The sequence below is a fragment of the Rutilus rutilus genome (genome assembly GCF_951802725.1).
Source record: "Rutilus rutilus genome assembly, chromosome: 21".
NCBI lineage: Eukaryota > Metazoa > Chordata > Actinopteri > Cypriniformes > Leuciscidae > Rutilus > Rutilus rutilus.
In genome coordinates, this window is record NC_140226.1 from 10930065 (window position 1) to 10942310 (window position 12246).

Genomic DNA, 12246 nt, shown 5'->3' on the forward strand with positions numbered 1-12246 from the left:
AAAAAGGTTTCAAAAGAGCTTTAATTGACACTGTCGAGTTATTACATGATTTCACTCTCAAGTTGAATAGAGTAGCAGAGACATTCAGACAAAATTTTCAGACCAAACTGGACCTGGCAAAATGACTTTTGTAATGGTGTAGCTAAAGGTTATAATTAGTCTATCTGATTAAAATGTTTTGTGCTGCAATCGGGGTGCAAATGTTAGCTGAGGCAGCTTATTGAAATAATTTTTATTTGATTAGACTGATTGATTGTTCTCACAGTTGAAGGTTTTTATCATGCACTAGCAATCCAAACTTGTGCATTAGTATTTTCCTCATCAGCAGAAAGAGAATAAACAGAAATCAAATAAAAATTCATTTTATGGGATATATGACATACAAAGCAAGTGTTAGATTTGCCAGTTTATTAGATTAATGAGATAAAGAGGATCATATAAATAGACTCTTCCTGCTTGAACAAGAAGCAAAGCAATTTGTGTAATTATGCGCTGCGCTGAATACCCATATCTAAGCAAAAATGTATTTGTCCCAGATTAACTTTGCATTTGATCTAATTAAAAGTCCAATTGAGAATTTCTTTGCCCCTGACATTTTTTTCCCCTCCTACAGGTCCCTGGGAACCTTATTGAACCTTCACTTATGGACCTCCATGGGCTGACGGAAGACTCTTGGGAGTGGGACGAGATGGACATGACTATCGGCAATCTGGAGACACAGGACTGTGAAGATGAGCAAAACCCTGGATCTAAATCACTCCTTAATTCCCCAAAGGAGCCTTTGAATCTCACCGAGTCATTTCCAAATGACATACGGTGCGGAGCAGCCTTGAGCACAGCAGAGTCGAATGCCTCATCTTCCTGTGTTTATCAGGTGTACAGACTGCATAATGTTGAACTCTACCAACAACCCCAATATAATCACAAATCATCTTCATCCAAAGTCCAGCCATCACTTTTGAAGAGGCTGAGCATGGATTCCTCCTTCTCCTCGGCTGAATCTCTACCTGATATCTTCGGAGACCTGTTGAAGGGGAAGCACAAGCTTCTATCGAATTCAGCCAAGAGATCAGAGAGCGAAAGTGGGATAGTTAGTGAAGGGGACACAGAGACCACAGGTAACTCTGAGATGTGCCTGCTGTTCCAGAGTGATGATCCAAAAGTTTGCGTCACTCTCACCCCTCCAACCAGAGAAGATTCACTCAATGGAGACAGAGTCTCAGATGAAGACATAGACAGAGTTTTGGAGCGTGCCAACAAGTGTGCAGAATATGTTGATAGTCTCAGCACTGGGAAGAGAGACCAGAGATGGCATATCATGAAAAAGAAAAGAGAAGATGGTGGAGAAAACAGGACGAAACACCACAAGGAGCCAGTCAAGATCCTTGCAAATGACCTTGGACTAAGCCAAGAGGCTAATGACCAAAATCTCAACATGAGCAGAGATGACGAGAGGGTGACTACACACCAAAAGCTCCAAAAGGAGTTTGCACAGCTCTCCCAGGGGTCTTCCCTTGACTCCCTTTATGCAGTAGGAGAATTATTCCCATCAAGCAAAGAGACACTAACTCGTAGCACTTCACTGGAAAGTTGGCTTGCTCCATGTAAGAGCACAGAGGATGCGGGTAGTAAGGAAAGTCTGAGGGACATTGGATCGGCTGTGGAGCCCACGGGGGAACTCAGCAGAAGAACTCTGGAGCTTCTAAAACGCCTTGAGAACATCCAAAGCCCTCTTGCTCTGAAGATGACACGTAGCGTGTCTGACGTAACGCTCCAGAGCAGCTCGCTGTGGCGTGGGTCACACTCAGCTGGCGCTCCCTCCTCCATTAACGAGAGCTCAGCAGCCTCCCTGACAGAGCTGAGCAGCACAGAGGACTTGTCGGTGGCATCCGAGGACCTAGCCGTGCAAATGAACCGCTGCGCTGCTGCTGAATCAAATGCGTCCTTCCGCAAACATTGCCGCAACCAGCAACAAACCGACGAGACCGACGCGAGCATCAGTATGGTTGTCAACGTTTCCTGCACTTCAGCCTGTACTGACGACGAGGAAGACAGCGATCTTCTCTCCAGCTCCACTCTGACTCTCACCGAAGAGGAGCTTGGTATTAAAGACGATGACTCTAGTGTAACCTCAGAGGAAGAATACACTGAAGGTTCCTTCACTCTCGGGTTGGATTATATAAAGGGTGAGTTTCAAAGCTGGATAAAGCCTAGATCTCAGAGTAGAGAGAAAAATGAGGCAGATCTAGTGGATGAACTGCAGTGTGGCACCCTGTCTAGAGACATCCTGTCACCCATTAAGACTACTAACGATCGACAATTTCTCAGCCGGTCTGCGCTGAAACTCTTGGAAGCCAACACTAATGCTAAAAACGAGAGCCTCAAGCAACAGGAGGTGGACGGAAACCGTCGGGACGCCACCAGGAGCTATATCAGCCGCTTCGCGGATGACATGGAAAACGGCAATGTCGAGAGCTCTCACATCAAAGGGAAGGATGAAGACGACGAGCTGCTGAGAGAAGAGGGAAGTCTGCTAACCAAGAAAGGGGAATCGTTTAAAGGCTCCATCAATGACGTCAAAAGCAATATGTTGACCGCCACCTCTCCATCCTCATGCGATCAGAGCTTGAGCTCCCTGGAAGGACAGTTAAAAGGTGAGCTGCCATGTCACAATTCCCACCGTCCCTCCCCCACCATCTCTCCCGTAGAGGAGTGCTCGGGGTTAGCTGCTCACGCTCACAGCCAACAGAAGCAGCTTGCTGCCTTTCTGAATGACGTCCACGAGAACCATCAAGAAAGCTCTTCAGAGAGCTGCAGTCACCCTGCTTTCATGTCTGAAGAGGCCAAGAGTGACAACGTCCATGACTTTGTGATGGAGATCATTGACATGACATCTGTGGCCCTGAAGACCAAAGAGATGCAGGGAGAGCAGCCGGCGGAGGTATGTAGCCCAGCGTCTGTATCTCAGATCAGAGAGAAGGTCCTCGAGCACTCCCATCGGCTTATTCATTTGCGGAAGGGCGACTTCTACTCCTATCTGTCGCTGTCCTCGCATGATAGTGACTGCGGAGAGGTCAGCACCTGTGCGGAGGACAAGAGCAGCTCCCCGATCCTTTCGAGCACACCTGATATCCGTGACGAAGAGCCGCTCTTCGAGGCCTGCACAGAGGAAGTGTACCTGGGTCCTCCTCTCTGTTACAGCATGTCCATTAGCAAACGGCCCACGAGACACAAACTAATAGAGCCCCTCGGTCTCCTGAGCCCAGCACCTTCATCGGGTTGCGATGAATACCAAAAAGCACATGGTATTTCTCAAGGAAGTGTAGCTGGTAGCCAGTCAGAGTGCCATAATGAGGCGCCTTATCTTAATCCTTTACCATGTGAAACCCCAATAGATACTGTTGAATGTTTTGCAGATACTAAAATGCTTGAATCCAATATTTCCCCTGTAATGACTAAGATAAGAGTCTCTTGCTCCACTACAAATCCTTTAAAAGAGGATGGCAGCCTTTATATTAATCCCAAAATTAACTGTCCGCTGATAAGGAAGACTGATAGCGATGAAAGGGCTCCTGCTTCACAGTTGATGAAACAGAAGAACGTCGGGAAAGGGCGCCGCTCTCTACAGGAAGCCAAGTCGACTCATAAACAGGTGTGTTTCGACATTACACCGTGCTCTATCTGCTTGTAATGAGAGCGGTGTGCGTTTCTGCTGAATTCATCTCATTGACTAAATATTTAAGAGGGGATTTTTATTCATTCTCTCACCCCTCCCCTGCGCTTTTCCCCTGAAGTGCTAATGGAAGAAGGATTTGCAGGCGTAGATTTAAAATTTTAAGGTCTACAGAACAGAATAATCATAATCAGTCAGATTATATTATGATTCATAAGCAAGAATGCGGCGAGGATCATTACTTAATTTCATGACTGAATTAGCATGTATTTGTGTTCTTTTTAAGTAGTTTTCTATTTCATATGCAAACTTCTCCCAGCTTGGTTCCAACTGTGTCTGCAAATCCTATGTTTGACCTTATATCAGGCAAATTAAGTTCCTACTTTCCAGATAATCATTGAGACTGAAAACACTAAATTAATTTGACTTAAGTCATCAATTGAATTTCAGTGTTTTACTCATAAGGACATATTGATTTCATAAAAATGGCTGGATGGTTTTTTTGTATGAAAACAGAAAGGGAACTATTACAATCTTTCAACGTCCATATCTATCTCAGTCTGTTCATGTTTCTTTGCTCTCTGTCTTTTTTTCTTTTTCTAATGTGAATAGTGTCAAATAAGCATCATAACAACAGTGCAAATGAAGTAAACAGTAATATTGAGGGATGATTTTTAATGTTAAAATATAAAAAAAAAAGACAAAGACAACTATTTTTAGAACATTTTTAGCAAATTAAAGACTGAATGTTAACTTCAAATGAGTGTACTTTATTGGTGTGCATTTTATTTGTCAAATCATTTGTGCCAAATAAGTAATATAAGAACAAATCAAGACATTTTTCAGTTGACCTGTGTGTAAACGCTTTTCCAATGGAAGATGATGCAAATGTTTATTATTATTTCATTTAGTGACTCTATTGGCACAGAAATACAAGCTTCACCATTAAAAATGAAACAATCTATCAATTAAATTACATTAAATTAAATTCTAAAAACTGCAGGGTAAAGAAAGAAACAAATTTCACAAAACAAGAAGCATTCAAAAAGAACTAAATTATGGAAGTAGCATTTCTCTTTTCCTCTCTGTCTTTCAGCTGACAAGGTCAGAGAGCATCAGTGGTGTTGTGGAGGGCTGCAGGGCTCAGATCAGCGGTCCACAGACAGATAGCTCATCTATAGGAAGGAGTAGAGTCAGCAGCAGGCCTCAGGTCAAGGTAGGTGTTATAGGACTCGCTTCAACACACACAACCTCTCCCTCCCGGCCACTTCCACCACACCGCTGAAAAACAGCCACAGGGTGTTTTCCGCGTCAAGCGTTACATTGCAAACTACCCCATTTTCCAGTGCACTCCATACTGCACGCTAGCATGATTTATTAGTGGCGGGTTTTGAAATGAGTTTGTTTTGTGTTTTTCCCATTGCTTGTTGGTTGTGAAATTCTGCTTGATAAAAACCCAAAGGCTCACTTCACGATGACGCAAATGCCCGGTCTGGACCGGCAGTGTTATGGTTTAAATTATAGGCCACTGTACTTTCTACATGATGACTCTCTTGCCAGTAAATTGGTTTGAAAAGCATTCATTACATCTACAGTATATATCCAATGGGGTTAGCCTTTGAATTGTCTTCTTATTTTTCTCAGTTTTTCTCTCTTACTGTCTCTTTCTCTGTCGCTGCTGTGGCCTCATCAGCGCAGGGTTGAAATAATGAATGTCTGTGGGTCGGCAATCATTTCTCTTGATGAGAAGCATACACACCTGATGGAAAACTTAAAGAGAGCTGCTCTCTTGGTCTCCCGACTGCAACAATATACGACACATTGTAATATGGTGGAATTAACAGATGGCAAACACAAAATTGAGCTAGTACTGGGTTGGGCAAAATTTGATACGAAGGAAAAAAAATTATATGAAAATGGAAGTTTTGGCATGTAACCACCACATACATAAATGATCAAATGATAACGGTTATATGATGCAAAAGGAAGGTCATCTTGAAGATTTTGAATAGTCGGTGGGTCGGACACATTTCGGCAAACGCCCGAGGCTCCAGGGACGCGGCGGCAAACGGCCGAAAAACAACTATCTGTCTCTACAGACACTGTGATGTCAGCCCTGCGGTCATTGTGGGTTCAGTTCACACTACACTGTTAAATGTACCGCAGTGTCACATGACAGAGAAGACCTGGACCAAACAAACAAACATACTAATCAAATGCAATGCTTTATTGTACAAATAACATCTTGGTTCATGTTTCACAGTTCATTATGTACCATATATAATGTTTAATGAAAATTAAAAGAATTAAAATGTCCATCTATCTATCTATCTATCTATCTATCTATCTATCCATCCGTCCGTCCGTCCGTCCGTCCGTCCGTCCGTCCGTCCGTCCGTCCGTCCGTCTGTCTGTACTGTACTTACTATGTACTGTATATTATAGTATATTATACTATACTATAAATGACTAAACTATATACATTTTTTTAAAATGTAACTTTTTGATCTGTTAAATGATAAGTCTGTTATGAGCACTTACTCTAAAACGTAATTACTAGTTACTAATTACATATTCAACAGTGTAATTAGATTACTTTACTAATTACTCTCAAAAGTATTGCATTACTTATTACTAATTACTTTTTAAATCCCATATCAGTTGAACAATGCAAGGATAGACACGAAACTGCTCTTTTAATCCTTTCAAATAAATAATATAAAATTGCGTAAATTATTCTTGAACTGGCCAAAGTATTAAAAGGGAGAAAGTCACATTAAATCTTGTTTTATGTAGAATTGTTCTATTGTCTATACAGTATTTAATGCAATTTACATCAGAAGTAACTGTAATTAAATTACAGAGATCCCTTACTTTACTTTTTCAAGGGGAAAGTCATTTAATTACAGTAATGAATTACAACCAACACAGCCTATGAATCTGTGTCTGGATTTAAGATCTGTGAGTTAGCAGCAGTCACTGCAGTTTTACTTTTAGTTACTAACAATGTGAATGTGTGTGTGTGTTTTTTGCAGAGGTTCTCTGGAAGTCTAGCCACTCCTGTGTGTAAACCCTGACTGCTCTAGTGAAGGCTCTCTGAAGTCTCGAACATCACCTCTGGATGGTGATGTGGGGGTCTGGAACGGACACCTAACTGGATGTTAGTGCATGGGCCATTAGTCTGGCACTTTAGAGCTCTAAGTCCTTCATCCTCAGCACCCTCATCCTCTTCCTCCTGGCTGCTTTAACTATTTACCCGTGACCTTTGCTGACCTAACCCCTCCAAGCTCCACTCTGGACTGAGCTACCTCACCAGTCTTCCACCATCTCGACCCTAACGCTTCAACACGGTAGACTACACACAAGCCTCTTCTGTCATATTCCTGATGATCAGCCGGCTAGCGACATCTAAGCAGGCTCAAGTATTTGGTGCCTAAGCATAGAGGTATGTTACCTGAGGGTCGCCCCATGAATCAGTAACGTGGTCCTAATCAGCCTCGAATGAGACATGACGTCATGGTCTCCACATTCTAAGATCCCTCATGTGGAGGTTACCAAACAGGCTTCACGTTCCTCTCTAGCCGAGTGACGTAACGCCACAGTTTCTATGCAACACGACGGTTGTGTGATGTTGTGTGGCATGTGATCATCTTTCGGCAGTTTGATGCGATAGCGTTTTTTTTTACTCCCTGAAAAACAAAGAAATGTATAAACATTTTGTGCCTTGCAGTTGCTACATTTTGTTAAACACTGCTTCACCCCATTGTGTGTCCTGCGATCGGTGAGAAAGCAGACGTGTGGCAAGGCTGATAATGACGAATGGGCATCTGTAAATATGTGAACTGTACGTTCAAACCCTGGTGTATAATGATGTCATATTACTTCATGTTCGTGTTACTGTTTGTGTTACGTGACGTGGATAAATAGTTACTGTTAGACTGCATGGTGAACTATGTACAAGAAAACTTCCATAAATAAACATAATTTAATGACTTTATCACACATGCTGTTCTTTTCACGCAGAATTAGTGAGGCCGGTTACTGCAGAGAATATTTCTAAAATCAGATTAACTATAAGGTTATTGCCCAGCAAAACATATAGAGTTCATTGAACACATATTGCCATCTATGCTTCTATAACAGTTCTATAACAATGTGAACCTGCTATTTATTGACTGTTTATTTGAAAAGGAGACCTATTTTGAATCAAGTTCAAGCAAAAGTCTTCTGCAACATTTCGGCATTTGAGATGTATTATATCCTAGCAATATTTATTATCATTTTATTTACTAAAATTTAAATAAAACATTACAAACAAACTCATAAAATGTATAAAACCAAAATTCAAGTTAACATGCAAAACCAAACAATTTTGGTTAAGAAATTATAATGAATAAACTGCATTAAATTACAAAATTTTACAAATATAAATGTGACATCCTGACATTTATGAAAAATTGCGCTGTCCTGAACACACATTTTTATTACACATACCATTTAAAAGTTTTGGGTCGGTAAGATCCTTTCTAAGAGAAGTCTCTTATGCTCACCAAGAATGCCTTTGTTTGATTAAAAATATGGTAATATTGTGAAATATTATTGCTATTTTAATATATTTTTAAATGTGATTTATTCCTGTGATGCAAAGCTGAATTTTCAGCATCATTACTCCAGTCTTCAGTGTCACATGATCCTTCAGAAATCATTCTAATATGCCGATTTGCTCAAGAAACATTTCTTATTATAATCAATGTTGAAACAGTTGTGCTGCTTAATATTCTTCTTTTCTTGAATAGTACATATTAAAAAGAACAGTATTTATTTGAAATAGAAATCTTTTGAAACGTTAGAAATGACTTTACTGTCTCTTTTGATCAATTGAATGCGTCCTGGCTACATAAAAGTATTGATTTCTTAAAAAAATTAAAAATAATAATCTTAATGACCACTAACTTTGGAACAGTAGTGCATATTTGACTCGTCTTACTGTATGTCAATGTGATTAATGAAATAACCCTTGTGACAACTTGCCCCAGTTTATGAAATACTGATTCGTGCACATTAAGCGTGCGGCTATAAAAATGTAGAAATCTCAAACTCTTTTAACAGTAGATAACAGATTGTACGCGTCAGTTTTAAAGCCGAGTCTGAGCGTTCACTTAGACATCAGCCGGTTATTTTTGTGGCTAATATGCTGTTTACAGGAAGTCCTGATGACTCTGAAGATTGCGTGATGGGCCCTCAGAGATTCAGATATACAGTGCCATCGGAACCTGTGGAACTCTTCGACAGCCAATCAAGCGCTCTCCTGATTGCGCCGCCGCGGCCTGATGATAAGCTCTCTCCGTAATCGCCCATCGGCTCCTGCAGGATTGCGTGTTTGTTGATGATGAGTGCGCGCTTGCACCGGAACAAAATCAGTCGGCGGGAATGAAAGACTCACGGAAGATGAGAAAGCGGTGCGCCTCTGGTTCCTTATAAAACGGAGTACATTATGTTTACTGTATCTCACCAAACCTGTCATGTTTCACCCCAAAAATCAACACATTTTTATGACAATTAAGCCAATTTCCCTAGACCAGAGAACACTGATCTTTTGTGTTTGCGTTCATTTCTTTTTGAAAGCAGCAAACATGAAAAAAGACTCTCCATCAGAACTAAATAAATGCATAAATTGCACATGTGCAATGAAAACCAGACATTATAACCTCTTTGGACTGACCTCTTTAATCCCACAGACTCACAATAAAGATTCCCTGTGTTCGTCCATGCCGGATCCATATTACATTTAAGCGGGGAAAGTCACGTTAATATTTAAAATAAGGTTTTAGGCATTGGGCGATGGCATTGATAAATTAGGATGGAAATGAATTCTTACACTGTCTTCAAAACACTGCATGGTGAACAAATTATTCCCCCTTTTGCAATTAACAGGACATTTTTGTATGAAATGGAAATGGCTTTAAAGGTAGTAAAGGTCATGTGTATCGAACCATGGTGGCTTTGCAATTACAGCCAGTCAGAATGTTGATTTGGAGGCTTTGCCCAGGCATAGATGGAAAAATTAATAAGTTGAAGTCTCTTTGTTGAAAAGATCGCTGTTGATTATATGACATTATGTGACAAAGAAGACAAGTTGCGGGTGATTTTTTTTCCACATGAGTTTAAGTGGGATAAAAGAACTGGAGAACGACCTTCAAATGTCAGAAATGCCTTTTTAGTTTGGTGGACATGAATTGAAAACTTCATGCTCACTTTTGATCCCAGCTGCGTGAAACATGCAATTTTTTGCATTTGTACAGATGCACATGCAGGTTTACCGATGTCAAATTCACACATTTAAATTCAGCCAATTATCTTCATGCTTTGTATTATTTTTTAAAGCAAACGTCAATCCAAACAAGCATAGGCTCATGGGTTTCAGGCTCATCGGTGTACGGAAGGTTTGATGTGAAGACGCCATATTAAATGTGGCATGTCACTATAACACGGAGTTCTATATCTTGACAGGATGTCTATACATCACTAGCTTTTGTGTTTCAAAGTAATGATAGGCCTTTGAAAGACAGTGTGAAAAGCATCAGCGCTGCCCAGCTCAAGCCGAGAGAGTCAGATCTGTGCCGCCAAGAAGCATTTATAGTGAATGAAATGACCTTGTTTTCTTTATTTCTTTATAGTAAGTATATCAGACCAGAAGAGTGAAACACATTTACATTGACTACAGGTGATAGTCTCACTTACCTTACCTTAAATAATATTGAGATAGATAGATAGATAGATAGATAGATAGATAGATAGATAGATAGATAGATAGATAGATAGATAGATAGATAGATAGATAGATAGATAGATAGATAGATAGATAGATAGATAGATAGATAGATAGATAGATAGATAGACAGGTATAAGGCAGAACGATCGATAGATAGAAAGACAGAATGATAGACAAAAACAGACAGGTATAAGGCAGAACGATAGATAGATAGATAGATAGATAGATAGATAGATAGATAGATAGATAGATAGATAGATAGATAGATAGATAGATAGATAGATAGATAGATATAAGACAGAATGATAGACATAAGACAGAATGATAGATAGATAGATAAATAGAAAGACAGAATGATAGACAGGGAGACAGACCGGTTTAAGACAGAATGATGGATAGATACCGTAGCTAGATAGATATAAGATAGAACCATAGATAGATATAATACAGAACGATAGAAAAAGAAATACATAATGATAGACAGACAGACAGGTATAAGGCAGAACGATAGATAGATAGATAGACACACAGACAGATAGATATAGAAAGACAAAACAATACATGGATAGAACGACAGACAGAACGATAGATAGACAGACAGGTATAAGATAAATATAGATAGATAGAGATACAAATATAGATAGATAGACAGAGACACACAGACATAAGAGAACGATAGATAGAACGATAGATAGATAGATAGATAGATAGAATGATAGATAGAATGATAGATAGCCAGACAGAGATAGACAGACAGACAGACAGACAGACATATTTCTTTATTGTCAGTGGATATGATTTCACATTTGAAAGATTTATAACTTCAAAAACGCTATTTTCACATCACTAAATGATCTAAAAATACCAATATCTAGAGCCTTTGTTTATAATAAGTATTATTTCAGGCATACATAATAAACAAGTTGATTAATGTAGCAGACACTGTGACATTAGTGGCATTGAATGAGCAATGACGTTTTGCCTTATTTTAAAGAGCAGTATTGTGAGTTTGTGATGTATCACAGGTTTTGGATATGATGATATATCACAGGTTTGGAGAGTGTGTGTGAGGATCGTCAGACGATGGTGCCGCCCCCATTAAAACACTCCACAATGTGCTGAGTTTGTTCATGTTATTTGTGGGGTGAGTAATTGGATTCAGGACGTGTCATCAAAGCATATTAGAAAACAATCCGATGTGAAATCACACGGCAGGCTAAAAGGCCACGCGCCGCTTACCATCGAGAATAAACTAAATCCATGATGTCATTTTCCTTTGGCCCTTCCAATCAATCATTTCCCCTCCCCAGCTTTGTGTGTAATTTCTCGCTCAAGTTCATTGCTCATTTTCTCTTGATCTGTGATTCTCTTCCACAAACACTCAAGCAATCTTTCAAAATTAATTACAGGTCTGGAGACATATAAGAGACATTGTTGCTGTGACCTTTACCCTTTGCTTTTTTAATGCAATCTGCTTCATCCATCAGTGTTGTAGAGGAAGAATCCAATAGAATTCATCTCTGACAAGTTCAGAAAGTATTACATTTCTGTTGCATTTGCATCCACCCACATATAATAACACAACATACACACATATACAGCAGCTGCAGACCATATCACAGCACAACTCATGATGAATAAAGCTAGGAAATAAATTACATGAAACTATGAAATCTAATCATCATAACGTTAAAGGGGTTGTTCACCTGCAATGGAAATTCTTGTTCCAAACCTGTGAATAGAAAGACGTTTGAGGACTAATAGGGCGTTCACACAGAACGCATTTTTCCTACGGCGCTAA

The 12246-nt window shown here is 39.8% G+C and overlaps 1 protein-coding gene across 2 annotated transcripts in view; it reads left to right on the plus strand.

Annotated features, from left to right (window-relative positions):
* Positions 1 to 7672, plus strand: part of akap6 (A kinase (PRKA) anchor protein 6) — a 164656-nt gene extending 156984 nt beyond the window's left edge. For both annotated transcript variants that reach the window (XM_084394075.1, XM_084394076.1), the window contains 3 exons: positions 614 to 3652; positions 4770 to 4889; positions 6709 to 7672. In XM_084394075.1, coding sequence (XP_084250201.1) covers positions 614 to 3652; positions 4770 to 4889; positions 6709 to 6750 — 3201 coding nt within the window. In that variant the 3' untranslated portion in view covers positions 6751 to 7672. The remainder of the gene's footprint in view (positions 1 to 613; positions 3653 to 4769; positions 4890 to 6708) is intronic.
* The last annotated feature ends 4574 nt before the right edge of the window (positions 7673 to 12246 follow it).